The 17,570-nt window shown below is 42.5% G+C and overlaps 2 protein-coding genes and 1 non-coding gene across 4 annotated transcripts in view; 2 read left to right on the top strand and 1 right to left on the bottom strand.

The window, feature by feature from the left end:
- Nucleotides 1-4,728: 4,728 nt before the first annotated feature.
- On the bottom strand, nucleotides 4,729-4,835 carry LOC112390544 (U6 spliceosomal RNA). The gene has a single exon (XR_003001293.1). It is a non-coding gene; the product is annotated as a U6 spliceosomal RNA (small nuclear RNA).
- A 6,044-nt stretch (nucleotides 4,836-10,879) lies between these two features.
- On the top strand, nucleotides 10,880-12,503 carry LOC112390534 (protein FRG2-like-1). Its single transcript, XM_024731505.1, has 5 exons — nucleotides 10,880-11,031; nucleotides 11,149-11,237; nucleotides 11,352-11,432; nucleotides 11,665-11,742; nucleotides 12,034-12,503. The coding sequence occupies exons 1-5, from the start codon at nucleotides 10,880-10,882 to the stop codon at nucleotides 12,501-12,503; spliced, it is 870 nt and encodes a 289-aa protein (XP_024587273.1).
- A 3,221-nt stretch (nucleotides 12,504-15,724) lies between these two features.
- The window catches only part of LOC112390537 (zinc finger protein 160-like), a 50,092-nt gene continuing 48,246 nt past the window's right edge, over nucleotides 15,725-17,570 (top strand). For both annotated transcript variants that reach the window (XR_003001292.1, XM_024731508.1), the window contains exon 1: nucleotides 15,725-15,848. The gene's annotated coding sequence lies outside the window, so the exon portion shown is untranslated. The remainder of the gene's footprint in view (nucleotides 15,849-17,570) is intronic.

The raw sequence follows: 17,570 nt of genomic DNA, 5'->3' as shown, positions 1-17,570 counted from the left end.
GATACAGGACATGGATTAGAACTGCCAGGACATTGAGATACTATGGTGCTGCCCATGGAGCATTTTCAAGAGAGATCAAGGAGAAGAGAATTTAGTGTCTAAAGGCGATGAAAATGAGCCAGATTTGTGCACTGGACAGACACCAAGCTTGACATGACACTGAACAGGGAATAAGGTAGCTCCTCAGAGGAGTCGATGGGCCAATCACCCAGGTGAGGATACTACAAACCAGGCCAGCCTGACTTGGATAAGTAAGAACATCTGTCATAAGACACAGGCATTTCCGAGTTCCCTGGTGGACCCGTGATTAGGGCTCGGCACTTTCACTGCCATGGGTGGGGGTTCGATTCCCTGGTCGGGGAACAAAGATCCCGCAAGCGTTTCCATGGTAAAAACCACTCTCTGGGCTTCCCTGGTGGCGCAGTGGTTAAGAATCTGCCTGCCAATGTAGAGGACACGGGTTTGAGCCCCGGTCCAGGAATATCCCACATGCTGTGGAGCAGCTAAGCCCGTGCGCCACAACTACTGAGCCTGCACTCTAAAGCCCGCGAGCCACATGCCACAACTACTGAAGCCCATGTGCCTAGAGCCCGTGCACTGCAACAAGAAAAGCCCACACACCACAATGAAGAGTAGCCCTGCTCACCGCAACTAGAGAAAAGCCCATGTGTAGCCACGAAGACCCAACGCAGCCAAAAATAAAAAATAAATTAATAAAATAACAAATTAATTTTTTAAAGTTAATTAAAAAAAACCCCACTCTCTGGGATCCATGCAGACACCCTGGTTCTTGAAATATCCAAGCCTCCAATTACCTTGGTACCCTTCTCTCCTGAGAAGGGAGTCTTCTGCCTCACTGGCTCCCTCTGTAGCATCTTCACATTCTGGGCCGTAGCGGGTCTTTGGGGCAGATTGTGAATGTTGTGACCTTTTATCTGCCTCATGTCCTTGGGCTTCTGGTCATTCTTCCTCGGGAATTGACTGTTCAGTTTTCTAGACACAAGAAAAAAATAAAAAATAGTATGTAGACACAGAGACAGAAGCCCATCATACTCCTACTTCTGAATGAATGTGAGGGCTCACTGACCACTAAGTTGTTCCCACTATGAGTTGGTCTCTCCTCAGGAAGTGATGTCCCATTCTGTGAAATTTGTGACCTTTTTCCATCATTACTAACTCCCAGAGCGGGACACTGCCTGTGATAAGACCCCTAGATGAACAAACAGTGAAATTAGATTTGCAACCTGGAATGCCTGGCTTTGGCGAGTTGGCTGTGCTCAGGGCTGCTCATAATGTTTCTCCCTGAGAATTTCAGTGTAAACTTGGGCCTGTGTTTCGGGTTTTTAGACAGGCCCTCCCTCCAACATTTAAACATCTATCAATATTTATTGAAGACAATGCACAGGCAGACAACAACTATGGATTTTTTTCCCACGTATTTTCAGAAAACTCACAATTTTCGCAGAAGAGCTTCTTCCTGAGAAAACCTGTCAGTTCTTCTGACAAAGCTTGGCAAAGATTTGATAGTAAGTTAATGAACACCTGTGAAATTTCAGACATGACCCCTGAACCATATGCCTGTGTTCAACAGAGGCTTGCACAAAGCCACAGAGGAACAAGCAATCTGAGGGTGCTTGTGCAAGCTCACATATATGTGCAAATTCACACCAGGCAACCCACAAATAAAAGCCTGTGTTATGCTGAGGGATACACAAGTCAAAATTCTATCCCGGCAGAAATCTACAACGCACACCTGTGCCCTGTTGGAAACCCTCCAAGCTCTACCCCATCACTGCCTGACATTTGACCTACCTCTCCTCTTGGACTCCAGGTCTTTGGGAAGCTCTGTGAGGCTGGACCACTGAAGGATGACATTTCTTAATCGGGACACAGCGGGCACTTGGATCTTCTCCCGGCAACAGAGGAAACCGTAGCAGAACCTCCACAGCGGCATCAACTACCCACTTCTCTGTCATCAAGTCGATCTGATGGAGAATCAAGACACAACCAGAGTTCTGAACACAGGAAGAAAACTTGGGATTACAGAAGATTAAAATTCCCAGTTTCTTGAGTTCTTTAATGTAATGCTAATTGGAGTGGAAAAGTTCTTTCCTCCAATCCCATAATGAGTTTGCTTGTGACCTCCAAGGGGCAGGCGGCAAGGAGTGGAATCAGAGTGTTGAGGGAATGCTGGTGATCCCCAGGTGGGAACTGAGATGCCACAGCTGTTGCATATGTCCTGTCCATCTAATCATTGCATGTCCATTTTCATTGACCAATGCCCATGCACCCATGTTTTTGTTTTGTTTTTCTTTCTTGTTTTTTTTTTTTTTGCTGTACTTATAATTACAGTTTTATAATAAAGGATACACATAGGGTGAGGTCTGGGAGGTTTCCAAACACAGCTTCCATGTCCTTGACACACAGAATCAGGACATGTCCCTCTCCTAGCACATCAATGTGTTCACCAGCCAGGAAGCTCACACAAACATCAGTATCCAGAATTTTCAGTTTCATTGATTGACTTATTGGCCATGTGGTTGAACTAAATCTCCAACCACCCTTTGCTTTGTGCACCCATGTTGTTAACCACTGAATTTCACCCCTGGGCACAGGAGAGCCTGCCTGAGCACTGATACCAGACAGGGAGGCCACCTCATCCCTCTACATCTCATTTGCCCAACCTAACAACTCCCACACTTACATCTCTTTGTGGAATCCCAACCTTCTTTAAGAACGCTTTGCCCTGTTCCATTGAAAGTTTGCTGGGGTCCATCGCTGCCAGTACTACCGCAAGGATTCTTTTTCTCTGTGGAGAGTAGAAAAGGAAACCATTGAATTTTGTACATCCCTGGAACACATACAGGACGCAGTCAAGTCCCATCCCTCTTCTCTGCCCACCATCTCAACTACTACCTTTTATTCAAAGTACATGTACATATTCTTCTACTAGGAACAGAGTAGCAATTAATGAAAAATAAGTTGATACAATTTACAATAACCAAGACTTGGAAACAACCTAAATGTCTGTCAACTGATGAAAGGATAAAGAAGATGTGATATATATATATATATATATAATGGAATACTATTCAGCCAAAAAGAATAAAATAATGCCATTTGCAGCAACATGGGTGGGCCTAGAGATGATCATACTAAGTGAAGTAAGGTCAGAAAGAGAAAGATAAATACCATATGATATCACTTCTATGTGGAATCTAAAATATGACATAAATGAACTTATCTATGAAACAGAAGCAGACTCACAGAAATAGAGAACAGATTTGTGGTGGCCAAGGGGGAGGTAGGGTGGGGGAGGGATGGATTGGGAGCTTGGGATTAACAAATGCAAACTACTATATAAAGAATGAATAAACAACAAGGCCCTACTATATACTAAAGGGGACTATATTCAATATCCCATAATAAATCATAATGGAAAAGAATATGAAAAAGAATATATACAATCTGAATCACTTTGCTGTATACCAGAAACTAACACACTGTAAATCACTATACTTCAATAAAATAATTTTTAAAAAATAAGGTGATAATTTTTTTTTTAAGTTTCTCCACTATATCCATGAAAATTCAATTAACAATCAAGCCAGGAAGAGAAAAAGAGTACTTCATTCGAACCAAACTGAGGATGATAAGCCAGGAGACAGACTCTCAGAAGCTCTGAGAACTGTTCCTCTGGTCAGGAGTTAGAGATGCAGTTTTATACTTTTCAAGACAATGAATTATGTATCATATGGACAGGTTAACATTATACCTGAATGTCATCAGAGATATTTTGGTTAGGTATGCACGGACAGAGTGAACTTTTAGGTCAATAACATCCCATGTACAGGATGAAAAAGAAATATTAATCTTAAAAATTACAATGCTGGGGCTTCCTTGGTGGCACAGTGGTTGAGAGTCCGCCTGCGGATGCAGGGTACACGGGTTCGTGCCCTGGTCTGGGAAGATCCCACATGCCGCGGAGCGGCTGGGCCCGTGAGCCATGGCTGCTGAGCCTGCGCATCCGGAGCCTGTGCTCCGCAATGGGAGAGGCTGCAACAGTGAGAGGCCCGCATACCGCAAAAAAAAAAAAAAATTACAATGCTGGCGTCTGAAGAAAGGGACAATTTTTCTCAAAGTTTCACTATATCCTCCTGCCTTGAGAAGTTCCGGTTAATGTATAATGCAGGTGCAAACTGCACATTTGGAAAGGCCTGTCCCCTTCAAATGGGGACATGTGGAGGAATATTATGTGTGTTTCAATTCTGACTTAGCTCGACTATCTTGCCATAGAGAAATTTCTGATTTTTCCCCCTCAACTACTTAACATATTATATTTAATAAACGCACATTCCATATTTAGAGACCTTATATTATATACCAGAAAACACTTGGAAAAAGTATTCAGGTAATAGCTCTCAAAGAAAATTCAAGATATTTTACAATCTAGAGTTCCCTTTTGTCCATTTTAACAAAATTAAATATAACTACTTTTTTACATTTCTTAATAACATTAAGGTTTTTTTTTTAACTGCTTTTTTATCTCTGATTCATAAAAAATCAGTTTTCTTTTTTATTCTGATTCATGGCTTCTAAACCAATTGTCATTGCACCGTGTTATGTCAAGACTATACTTTTTATATAGGATTTAGAAACCATCTACAAAAGCGGTTATTTTGCTCTATGCACAAAATGTAAGTCATTTTCAAATCCTCTCCACTGTATAAAAATATGGAACACTTCACGAATTTGCGTGGCATCCTTGCGCAGGGGCCATGCTAATCTTCTCTGTATCGTTCCAATTTTAGTATATGTGCTGCCGAAGCAAGCACTAAGTGTTTTGTGTTTTTGTTTTGTTTTTTTTTTCGGTACGCGGGCCTCTCACTGTTGTGGCTTCTCCCATTGCAGAGCACAGGCTCCGGACGCGCAGGCTCAGTGGCCACGGCTCACGGGTTCAGCTGCTCCGCGGCATGTGGGATTTTCCCAGACCGGGGCACGAACCCGTGTCCGCTGCATCGGCAGGTGGACTCTCAACCACTGCGCCACCAGGGAAGCCCGCAAGCACTAAGTATTTTTTAAAATGTGAAATACACTGGCACAAATCGCTGAAATTAAATTCCTTAAATCAGAAATGAAATTCAAATGGAAATCATAAAGAAGAAAAAACAGATAAACCATTTTGGGTCAAAACTTAGGAGCAGGACAAAATCTGACTTCAGGGGAGATTCCTTAGTCTAAATGGACACGTTATAAACAAGCAAAAAACAAAAAAATTATCCAAAGTGTTCTGGGTTTTTTGTTGTTGTTGTTTGGTTTTGTTTTTGACCACACCACACGGCATGTGGGATCCTAGCTCCCCAAACAGGGATCTGACCCGGGCCCACTGCATTGGAAGTGTGGAGTCCTAAACACTGGACGGCCAGAGAATTACCAAGGTGTTTATCTTAAGAAAATGAGGACAGAAAAAAAATTACAAAAGGTAAAATAAATAAATAAATAACGGGGAATTGGCTAACTAAAAATTAAACAGGTTCTAATGGAAATACAAATAGAATGCAACAGGAAAATATCTTAATCCACAGACTGTCATGAAAAGTAAATATAATTTATCATACTAAATTATATTAAGAAAAAGAAAAGACAATTTTGCCATAGAAACTGGAAAGAAAGGGTCAGAATTGACCTTGTCAGATATTGGGACTGACTTATTTGAAGGTCTAGAATAAAGTACGCTTTCCTCTTCAAATTTCAATGACCAAAATCAAGTAGTGAGGAAGGATTTCCCAACCATAAAATAAGGTTGCTTCCACATTGCACTAGGAACTTCACACCTGAGGTGTTGCTCTGTTTTGTGTACAGGCTTAGGGTCAGGGTCCTGAATTTCAGCCATCTCCAAACAAGTTCCCGTGAATACACTAGGATGAAAGGTAGATTAACAAATCGCTTATAGTTTTATAAAGCCCTCGCTCAAACGGTTCCATAACTGCTAATCCACCACCACACACAAATCAAGTGCTTGGTGACCATTCTTTGAAAAGTCTGACATTCATTGAAAAATTAACATTTTGGAAGTATTTTGTGTATCAGTCACTGTGCTAAGAAATTCTATTAAACAATGAACTAATCCTTACCTCAACGTCTAAAATGGCCCTCTGTTGCTTGTTCCCACTCTCCTAGTTCACTGACGATAAACAGTAATGAAAAGTGAAGTGCGCTTCTGCTGTCTGTCCAGAACCGCCCAGATATGTGGACACTGGACAAAACCACCGGAGAGAGAGTGGTTGCCAGGATGCCTGGAGAAGAGACCGCTGACCAGAATTCCTTCTTCTGCTGGGCTTTACACTGTCTTAGGACCCCCTGGATTCTCCCTCCCGTTAATCTCATCATCTAACCTAACCACAGCTAACCAATCACCACCCACAATCCACTGACTGGATGCAACGTTCTATTGGGTGTTTACCATTCCTCCACACTCTCACTTTCTCTCAAATTTGTACATCTGAAACAATACGCTGTATTTTGGTCTTTGCCATTTTCTATGATTTTAAAACGACATTCGTATAACTATGTAATTTTAACAATATATACTATGTCTAAAATATTTATGCATATGTCACTACGGGAGAGGCTGTGCATGAGTGGGGATAGTGGGTATATGGGAAATCTCTGGACTTTCTGCTTCTATTGCTGTGAGCTAAAAACAGCTAAAGGCTTCCCTGGTGGCGCAGTGGTTGAGAGTCCGCCTGCCGATGCAGGGGACACGGGTTCGTGCCCCGGTCCGGGAGAATCCCACATGCCGCGGAGCGGCTGGGCTCGTGCGCCACGGCCGCTGAGCCTGTGCGTCCGGAGCCTGTGCTCCGCAACGGGAGAGGCCCGCGTACCGCAAAAAAAAAGGAGGAGGAATAATTCCGAAGCTTGAGCTGAGTTAGTAAAGTGAGATGGGGTCCTAGACCTGCCACCACTTCCTGATGCCTCCTAAAGTGACTTAGTGTAATTCTCAATAACAGTGATTGCTATTGTTTAATCCAAGTGAAATGAAACCTGATTTTTAATTTCACCAATGATGATACTTCAGAAATACAGTAGTCAGGTTACCTTACAGGTATCATAGAATGAGTTTTCAGGTTTAGTAGAGGTATGCCATTAACATCTCCATGATTAACAAAAGCTACAATAAATCTACAGGAATCATCTAATCCTGCAGAGAAACAGTGTATATAAATGACAATTGCTGGAATAGAAATATTTTCTCTACCTCTGGGTGTATGAAATTCCTTAAGGAGATATTAACTGAAAACATCCATTGTTGGTTAACTTTGGTAAGAGCGTTTTCTGTCTCCAAATTAGGGAAGGAATTTTTTAATGGTAATTTTGAAAATGGGTTTCAGATAGCAGATATCAGGCACAAAAGTATCTAGTGACCTATTCTTTGATTTTAAAATATTCTTATATCATTTCCAATCCATGTATCTAATTTTATTAAAATACTTAAAACTTTATTCATAATTAGTATTGACTTATACAATAAATATTTAAAGGTAAATGGAAACTTGTTACAAAAAATATTTTACTCCTTTTTTTTTTTTTTTTTTTTTTTTGCGGTACGCGGGCATCTCACTGTTGTGGCCTCTCCCGTTGCGGAGCACAGGCTCCAGACGCGCAGCCTCAGTGGCCATGGCTCACGGGCCCAGCTGCTCCGCGGCATGTGGGATCCTTCTGAACTGGGGTACGAACCCGTGTCCCCTGCATCAGCAGGTGGGCTCTCAACCACTGTGCCACCAGGGAAGCCCCACAAAAAACATTTTAAAATACCATCAAATCTAAAATGAAATGAAAATGTATGAAAACATGTAGATACACACCTGTATTTTATTTAAGAACATAACTAGCTAGGTTTGTTAAATACCATCGTGTTTAAATGCACTGGTGTTTTACCAACCTAGCAAGGTTCTAATTCATTTTTTCCTTTTCATAAAAAGCCTTTAAATTTGGACAAATCATGAATTTATCTGTCTCGGTGTTCCTTATCTTTTCATTGAAAGTACTAGTGCCAATTGCGTCATGAATTATGTAGAATACAGGGTGTACGACATACTTGGCTTTTATACAGTGATCCATATGCTGTAAAGCTCTTTCAGTGTTATATATTCAACTTTCAGACACCTGTTTAGGAGGAAAAATATATAAATAATTACTTATAAGTGGGAACTAATTTAAGTGAAGAATATTAAATTTCAGTTACATGCTATAGAGTTCTGCCTCATGTTCCAATGCAGGAATCTCAGGCTCAGAAGAAAAATATTATTCTTTGGGATTTGACAGATGGCCACCAGGAATTTGACAATAGGAATGATCTTTGTATTCCAGACTACAGTTGGAATTCTGGGGAATTTCTGTCTTGTTTACCATTTTCTCTTCCTTTACTTCACAAAGTGCAGGTTTAGGTCCACAGATTTGATTCTCAAGCACATGACTGTACCAATCTCTTGGTTATTTTCTCCAAAGGAATCCCTGAAACATCAGCAGCTTTGGGGTTGAAACTTTTTTTCAATGATTTTGGATGCAAACTTGTTTTCTATATTCACAGAGTGAGCAGGGATGTGTCCATTTGTACCACTTGCGTCTTGAGTGTCTTCCAAGCCATCTTGATCAGTCCCAGAGACTCTAGGTGGGCAGAGCTTAAGGTAAAAGCTCCCAGGTTCATAGGCACCTTCAACACCCTCTGCTGGATCTTGAACATGATGTTAAATATTTTGGTTCCTTTTCATACGACCAACAAAATGAACAACACGAACATCATAAGGAAAAATGATCATGGCTACTGTTTTGCAGTATATCAGGGCAAAATTACAGAGTCCTTCTATCTGCTCTTGGTATTATTGCATGATGGTTTCTGTTTGGTGCTGATGGTCTAGTCCAGTGGTTCCATGGTTTTCCTTCTGCACAGGCACAAGCAGAGTGTCCAATATATCCATAGGAACAATCCGTCCCTCAGAGCTTCTCCTGAGACCACAGCTATCCGAAGCATCCTTGTCCTGGTGTGCTTCTTTGTTTCTTTGTGGACTCTCTCCTCTATCTTTCACATTTGTTTGGCAGTTTTTATTTTTATTTATTTTCATTTTTTAAAGAAGATGTTGGGAGTAGGAGTTTATTAATTAATTTATTTATTTTTGCTGTGGTGGGTCTTCATTTCTGTGCGAGGGCTTTCTCTAATTGTGGCAAGCGGGGGCCACTCTTCACCACAGTGCGCGGGCCGCTCACTATCGCGGCCTCTCTTGTTGCAGACGCGCAGGCTCAATAATTGTGGCTCACGGGCCCAGCCGCTCTGCGGCATGTGGGAATTGATCTGGCCGGTCTCTCACCCACAAGACCTTAAGAGATATTTATTTCCTGGTTACTTTTCTTCTGCATTTTGATTTGATCACATATGTATGTATCTGATACAATCAACTATAATTTGATATTTCTCATTCCCAAAATTTTAAGAAATTCTAACATATATGTACATACTTTGAATATATTATTTTCTGCAAATGTAAAATATTTATACACATGTCCTTATACTGTCTAATATTTTATCAGGACTTTGCTCCCAATTGTTTTGGAAAAATCTCCTTTTTACACATGTACCTGTAGTTCATTGTGTTTCACCACTGTTTGTAATTTTTGTGTGTCAATGCACTGGACTTTTTGGTTATAATCCCTGATCCTATTGGTGAGCATTTATGTTTTTCCTTCCGCTATCAATGCTCCCATGAATACACTTGGGCAATCTCCTTGTTGTTATAAACAGAAAGTGAGAAGTTGAATTGGTAAGTCATCATTTTCACGCATCTTAGGGTTTAGTTTGCATAATCATGTATCTCCTGAAGTGGTTAAGCCCCAAAATCTCACTAACTCCAGAGGAGAATCTCCAGTTCCCCACATCATAGGCACACTGGGTAACAATCTGAATTTTTATTAGTAGTATGTATGTGAAAACTTGGTGGTGTTTTTATCTGCATTGACTTTATTATTAGCAATGCTGTATGTAATGTAACATAGTTTTCATCATATGAGTTTACTAACCTGTGAATTGTTTTGTCAATTGTTTTCCAATTTATTGTGAATAGTTTCCTTTTGTTTTGAATCGGTAGAAATTACACTTTATATATCTGGATACAATTTCTTTCTGAGTGATGGGAATTATAAGTAGGTGGTTCCATTTTGTAACTGCTTTTAATGATATTTTCAGACAAAATGTACCAGTTCTAATGTTATGAGAAGTAATTTTAATGTAGGAACTTTGTTTAAATCCTGGCTAAAAAAAAATCAAAACCAATAAAATGTGTTTGAGTAATTTAGATTTAGAAGAATGTGAATATGAACTGGGTATTAGATGATATTTAAAATTTTTTGAAATAATTTTGTGTTATAAAGCCTGGGAGTCTTTTATTGTCTTTTATATCCTTAAATGATTACTTCCTAGAACTGATTTGATGGCTTCCAACTTATTTATTAGACAAATACATAATTCTACGATTTGCATTCAAGTCTATCTATCATCTCCATGTCCCACCTAACCCCCACCCAAAGGAGAAGTTTGAGATGTATGATTCAAGACTGGAAAAACATTGAACAATTTGAAGAGGTCTTAAGGGTAAACAAAGATTCACCTTCTCTTCCGGTGTCAGGTTCCCCCGTACAACCACAACCAACAAGGTTCATAATCTCGCACCATCTCAGGCTGGGATAAGTGATAGGATTGTAGAATCCAATCAGCCAATAGGAACAAGCCACGCCCCATGAGGGTCTAATAAAAGGCAGGCACATCGCGCCTGTGGACACTTCTGACTCTGAACCGCTCTGAGAGAGGACCTTTCGTTTGGGCTTCAAGATGGAATCGGGCACTGAAGACCTACACCCTCACAGCCCCTCCACGGAACACCCCACTGACCAGCCTCCCGTCCAGCAGGACTCCATGGAAGAAAGGGGCTCTGATGTGGAGGACAAACTATCCCAAGAAAAAGGCAAGACATTCTCTTCCCGGTGAAGAGACAGCCACGACCAAAGGCCAGATAGGGTCCTGGGCTGTTTGTCTGAGGCTGGAAGGAGGGATGGAATCAGGGATACCGAATTTGTGTTTTGTTGGGATTTTATTTGGAGATCGGTGATGGGAGACGTCCCCCAGCCCTATGGGGGCTTTGAGTATTCTGGCAATGATCCCCCGGAACCATATTATTGCTCCAGTTCATGTGTCTGAATGCCCTCGGTAGAGAGAACTGCCCACAAATACAGGCTAGGAATGGACTAAGGGCTTCTGTGTCCCTCGAGGGAGGACAGTCATCTCAATCCCTCTTTTTCTCTAGGGTCAGAGCCCGAGACAGATGAGGAGGAGAATTCGAAGGAAAACGAGACACGAGACAGAAACAGCTGTACTACTCTGTCAGGTACGATTTCGCTTTTCTGGGGAGGAGGGACAGGGCATATGGAGTAAGTCAGTCTCCCTGGGCAGGGAAGTGGGTGAGCTTTGGCAGCCAGGCCTTGCACATCCTGGACTGTAGGATGTGCAGCTGGGACACGAGCTTTGGTTGGGATCCTGACTCCTTGTGTGTCCGGGATAGGCTAGGTTTCCAGCGTGCCGGGTGCAGGCAGTCATTCAAACTGTCACTTGATCCACAGATTCAGAACGCGGCTCCAGTCAGGAGAGCTCCAGGAAGAGGAAGCTCAATTCCAGGGACGGCACCTTCGAGAGAACAGGTAGGATCTTGCTTTTGGGTCCCCAGGTGTACAGAGAGAAAAGCAGGGAACCTATCCAGTGTGTGGGCACAAAGGGCCATGTTCAATGGCTGAAGCCGTTTGGAGACTCTGGGATCCAGGGAGCATTGGAGGGCCCAAGATGGGCATAGCATCACCTCATTCTAGAGCTGAGGGGGCACGGCAGGAGCAGGAGAGAGATGGGGTTAACGGAAGGGACATTGTGAGATCCTGGGAATGGGGGTCCATGAGAATTGATGTGGCAGGTCTCTCACCTACATGCTTGCTCCGCAGGGGCCTCTCCAGCTGAGCGCAGTGCGACTTTGGAAAAGAAGAAACAGAAGGTCCTTGACTCTGGCCACAGCAGGAAGAGTGAAGAAATCCGGGATGCCCGCCCCAGGAGGTCCCAGAGGAGGCGCCCTGGGCGCAGCAAGAGGCCCAGATCCAGGTCCCCAGGAGACCAGCCGCCTCCACTTCGGAAAAGCCTCTTGACTGCCCTGCGCTCTATGTCTGAGGCCATTTATCAGAACATAGTTAATGTGTACAATCAGAAGGGCTATTCCCCGCTGCTCTGGGAGCAGCTGGCCCAGCTGCGGGGGCCTCTGTGCACCGCGGTGCTGACCATGTACGCCATGGCCAACCAGGCGGCCTATGTCTTCCCTGCTGAGGGCTGGCTCGTCCCAACCCCACTGTCGGCTCCCTGGAGTCCAGCCGGGGATGGAGGAGAAGGTCCGTGCTCCAAGGACAGTCTACCTCTTCCCTAGACAGGCTGTCAGTGGATCAGGCTTGACTTAAACTAAGGGTACCCAAGCCTAGTCAGCAGAGACTGCAGTTCTGAAAGAGAGCAAAGCCCTGCAACTGCCCAGATTCTCCAAGGTGACCGGCAGGGCCAATTTTTCACACAGGGTGTTCCTCATAAACACTAGAACCTGGGGTGGTCATCGGAAAGGAGTTTGAAAACTTGAGTCAAAATGGTGAAATCTGGGTTTCCTTGAGGACGAATATTACGACGCTTTTAACATTCGTGTTAGACAATTGATGCGCCTTAGGACAATCAAGTTGCTGTATTAACCCCCCAGGCCTCTTGCCTCTCAGGAGCGCTAGCGCTGAGGTGCACGTTCTACACTGGCATTATTTTATAGTGAGGAAAGTCAAGCACTATTTTATAATGAGAACAAATATCAGGGTGTAATTCATATGCATTTGCATACTTTAAAGTGTAGCAAAGTAAACATATATTCGTATCCTCCCCCTTTTATTCGGAAAAGGCTGTAGCTCTTCCCTCCTTCACCTCCAGTCCGTGCAGGACAGATATCCACAAACCTTTAATAACAATTCACCTTGAGAAATGTTTATATTTTTCAGTTTGATGAAATGCAGGTGATGCCACCACATGTTTTTGTTTGCTTTTTATTTACTTTAGATAAACTGGAAGTCAAGATATATGAAATGTTTTTTGACCATGTGTATTTATTCTTCATCTGTTTCACCTTAGGTACCTACTTTAAAATTTTCTCCTACTTCATAGATTTCAGTTTGTTATATTTCCTGGAGGATATTAAGTATAATATAGATATAGTCATTGGCTTTATATTAATATATTGTTATATTTAATTCTATATACTCTTTGATTTGCATTTTACACTGGGATCGTGCAGTCTCAGCATATAAATGTATATAATTTTTATGTGAGAAAAATAAAATTAAAGCTTTGAGAATCTGTTTTAGCCTTTGCCTTATCATTCCCATGTCACTTAGTGATGAAATAGTAATGTTTTCATGTATTGTATACCTGAATACAATCCCATATGGGATTAAAATCCCTCATGGAATTTCTTTTATTGTATGTGTGGGTAGGGAAGCAGTGTTCTTTTCACCTCAGCTTCATCTCCACCTTGACTTTCCTACACCTACCAGCTATTATTGTACCTAAGCTTAGCAATTTATCATTCCAGTAAATGGGGCCAATTCAGTGATATTACATTACAAATCAGTTTGCACCCATGACATGGCTTCAAATTATACGAAATAAGTGATTACGTATGTACAAACATTTGAATTGACAAGTTACACTTGGAAACTGAGGATGCAATTACAAAATGATGAAAGAAAATAAACTACTTAGGAATAAATGTAATAAAAATGTGTGAAGGCCGCCACTGTCTCCCAGGCTGGTGGGTTCACCAACCTGCAGTGGGCTGCTACTTGGGCGTGGCGCCGGGCGCCGGGGGCGCCGGGAAATCCAGTTTTCCCTTGAATAAAGGACATCAAACTAGTTACTACATCGGGCTTCCCTCGTGGCGCAGTGGTTGAGAGTCCGCCTGCTGATGCACAGGACACGGGTTTATGCCCCGGTCCGGGAGGATCCCACGTGCCGCGGAACGGCTGGGCCCGTGAGCCATGGCCGCTGAGCCTGCGCGTCCGGAGCCTGTGCTCCGCAACGGGAGAGGCCACAACACAACAGTGAGAGGCCACGTACCGCAAAAAACCAAAAACTAGTTACTACATTGTTTTGTCATTTGACATCATTTCACTAAAAAAAAAAAAAAAAAAAAAAAAAAAAAAAAAAAAAAAAAAAAAAAAAAAAAAAAACAGATGAAGGAATACATAAGAGCTGGTTCTGGTAGGGTTCCTGGCGCAGTAGCTTCTGTTCCTCAGCAGAAGACTCCCTCCAGCTTCTCTGTCCAGAGTTTTTAATCAGGCATGACTGGTTAAATCACCGGCCATGTGATTGAACCCAATCCCCAGCCTCCCTCCTCTCTCCAGAAGTTGGGCAGCTGCAGGTTCCAATCCCCTGATCACCTGGTTGATCTTTCTGATGTCCAGGCTTCCATTCCATAGCTTTGTACGGAACCCCCATTCAGAGTTGCCTTATTAGTATAATAGCAAAGACACTCCTATCATTCAGGAAATTCCAAGGTGTTTTTTTTTTTTTTCAATTGAGGTATACTTGATTTACAATGTTGTGTTAGTTTCTGGCGTACAGCACAGTGATTCAGTTAGTGGAAATTCCAAGGGTTTCTGAAGTTTTGCACCGGGGGCCTGGGACAAAGGGGATATGTTTGTTCACAACTGATAAATCAGTGACATTAAAAATTCAGAAATATGCCAAAGTGCATAAGAAAAGTTAATAAGCAGCAGAACTACACTGAAGATGACATCATTAGTAGTTGATGTTTGGGAAATGGAAATTTCTATCAAAATGGTCTTACTCTTCACATCCTATAGCATGATACAACTCAAAGGAAAGAAAAATCTATACAGTAAAATACAAAAATATGGTTGAATTCCTTCCTAAAGTTTGTTTCTCCAGCTCCTGACTGTAGCCAACTCCTTGCTCACAGTCTCCAACCGAGTACCTCAGACAATGACAGGTTTGGGGTTGAAATTTTTCCTCACTGATCTTTTTGATGCCTCCAAGTGAATGGGGGACAGAAGTTTAAATTATGCCCTGGAGGGAAGTGAGTATAAAACTGCACATTCCGCACAGGCACAATTTTGCCTTTCCTGTCACTCCAGTTTCCATCACCTCTAAATCAAACTCAGGCTTTCGTTTAACTAAATAAAAAGCTGTAACTGCCTGGGGCCTCACAAGTTCCGGGATCACGCCCACAACGCCAAGCCCCGCCCCCAAGGTCCCAGTGTTCGTGCCGTCCTCGGTGGATCCGCATCTTCATCCGCTCGCTGTTTTCACGTAAACCTTTCTCAACTCTCCGCTGTCAATACAACTGGCCCGCGCACCTCTAATCCTGCACGTAGCCTGGCTCCAAAGGACGACAGACACGTTCAAAGGATTCAAAGTAGAAACGCGGAGCCTGTCCGCAAAGAAGAGGAACAGACCAGAATCTTCCAGGGGCGGGTGCGGGGTGGGGAGGCTCCACCAGAGACACCGCCTCCACCCGCCGGAGAGTCCGAGACGCGCCCCTTGACGGCCCCGGCCCCGGCCCCGCCCCCGCCCCGGTGCGCACGCGCAGTTCCCTGCAGACCCGGAAGCGGATCCCGTGGAGCGTCGCGGGCACTCAGGAGAGTTAAGTCTCGGTTTTTCTGAAAATTATGCGATGAGGTCTTCGGGCACTGCTCCACCACACCCGGCTTTCCGGGGTCTCCCGGTAAGTTAAAACCCCTGAACGCGCTCGTCGCTCTTGCTCTGAGTCTAATCTTTCGCCTGTCTCGGCGTCGGCAGAAGACTCGGTTCGGGTGCCTGGAGTCTGGGTCCGGTTCCGGTTAAATCGCTCTGAGGCAGGTACCGGCCCCAACTTTCTGCCTTCGGTCCATATAGACTTTATTTCGGTTCATTTGGTAGGGGACCAACGTCCTGTGCCTCACCAAAATTAAGTTCTTAGGTTTGGGGTTTTTTGGTTTTGGTTTTTGTTTTTTTTACAGTGATGAGAAAAATGAGAAGGGACTTCTGTCATGTTGGTTTCTAGTGTATGAGATACTGTTTGCTGTGTTCTGTATTTTTTTATTTTATGACTGACTGTATGGAAAGTTGTCAGGAAGGCCTTTGTCAGAGAATGGATTTTAAAAAAAAAAGAAAGAAATATTGTGGAGAAAGAACAACAGGTGTTGATACAGAGGTTGCAACAGAGTGAGGCCAAACAGTCTGGGGGAGGAGGAGTCGAGAGAGAGGGAAAGAAAATGATGCATAGAAGAGAGAGGAGGAAACACAGAAATGGTCAAAGGAAAGAGAAGCAGAAGGACACAGAAAGACATACACAGAGAAAAAAGCACATAGTGGTGGAGAAAATGGGGTCCCCAAACCTAGGTGAGTATTGAGTAGATTGGACGTGGGATATTAAATTCTGAAGTACTAACATGTGGCTCTATAATCTAATTTATGTAAAATTTATTGACTTGTTTTAATTATGCAGAAGACAGTTGCCAAGCTAGGTGTTTGAGGCGTCTGCATTTTCTAATCATTGCATCAGATGATAATTTCATTTACAAGCCGTATTCATCCAGAAGGCAGAGACTTAGTCAATTCTAGGTCCTCCTCTTACCTTTCAAGAAATGGGGAAGAATTTCTTTCACTTGGTGCTTTTTTAAAATGGCTATTTTTGTTTGTTTTGTTTTTTAAAGATTTTTTTTTATGTGTACCATTTTTAAAGTCTTTATTGAATTTATCACAGTATTGCTTCTGTTTTATGTTTTGACTTTTTGACCGCGAGGCATGTGGGTTGAGATCGAACCTGCATTGGAAGGCAGAGTCTTAACCACTAGACCACCAGGGAAGTTCCTAAAATGGCTATCATTAACAGTACTGTTGCCCTCTCCCTTTTCTACTGTGGCTCATGCCATCCTTTTCTAAATTTGACGTATCCTCACACTTGTTTTAACTTTAATCTCAGAACCCAGTGGCTATTTTTTAAATTTCCAGATGATTTTCCCTCTAAATTTTATTGTTCAGATTATGAGGGTTTTATGCTTTATATCCTAACTTAGAACTGTTCTTTGATGTCTGGTAGATAACTTTACAGCATTTCACTATGCATGTGGTTAAGGATGTCGATAATCTTTTAACACTCAAATCCTAGTTTAACCAGTTAGTTTAATATTTAACAGCTTTTTTCTTCCCTTAAGAAAAAATGCTAAGTTAGTGAGCTCTGAGCTGAAGTCTGCGACTAAGTAGATATTCCCCTCTAGTCCTCTTTTGTCCTTTCTGTGCAGATGTTGAAAGATGGGCTAGACTGATGTGGAACTTTGTTCCAACAGAGGCCATGTTTTCATGATGAAGAGATTGCTTAGAGCTCATCTCCACAGGTGATCCTCTTCCATATTCTCCTGCAGTAATAACTATTTATAATTTGGATTTTTTTTTTTTTTTTTTTTTT

Source organism: Neophocaena asiaeorientalis, unplaced genomic scaffold (genome assembly GCF_003031525.2).
Source record: "Neophocaena asiaeorientalis asiaeorientalis breed wild unplaced genomic scaffold, Neophocaena_asiaeorientalis_V1.1 scaffold168, whole genome shotgun sequence".
Classification (NCBI taxonomy): domain Eukaryota; kingdom Metazoa; phylum Chordata; class Mammalia; order Artiodactyla; family Phocoenidae; genus Neophocaena; species Neophocaena asiaeorientalis.
This window is presented reverse-complemented; position numbering and strand designations above follow the sequence as displayed.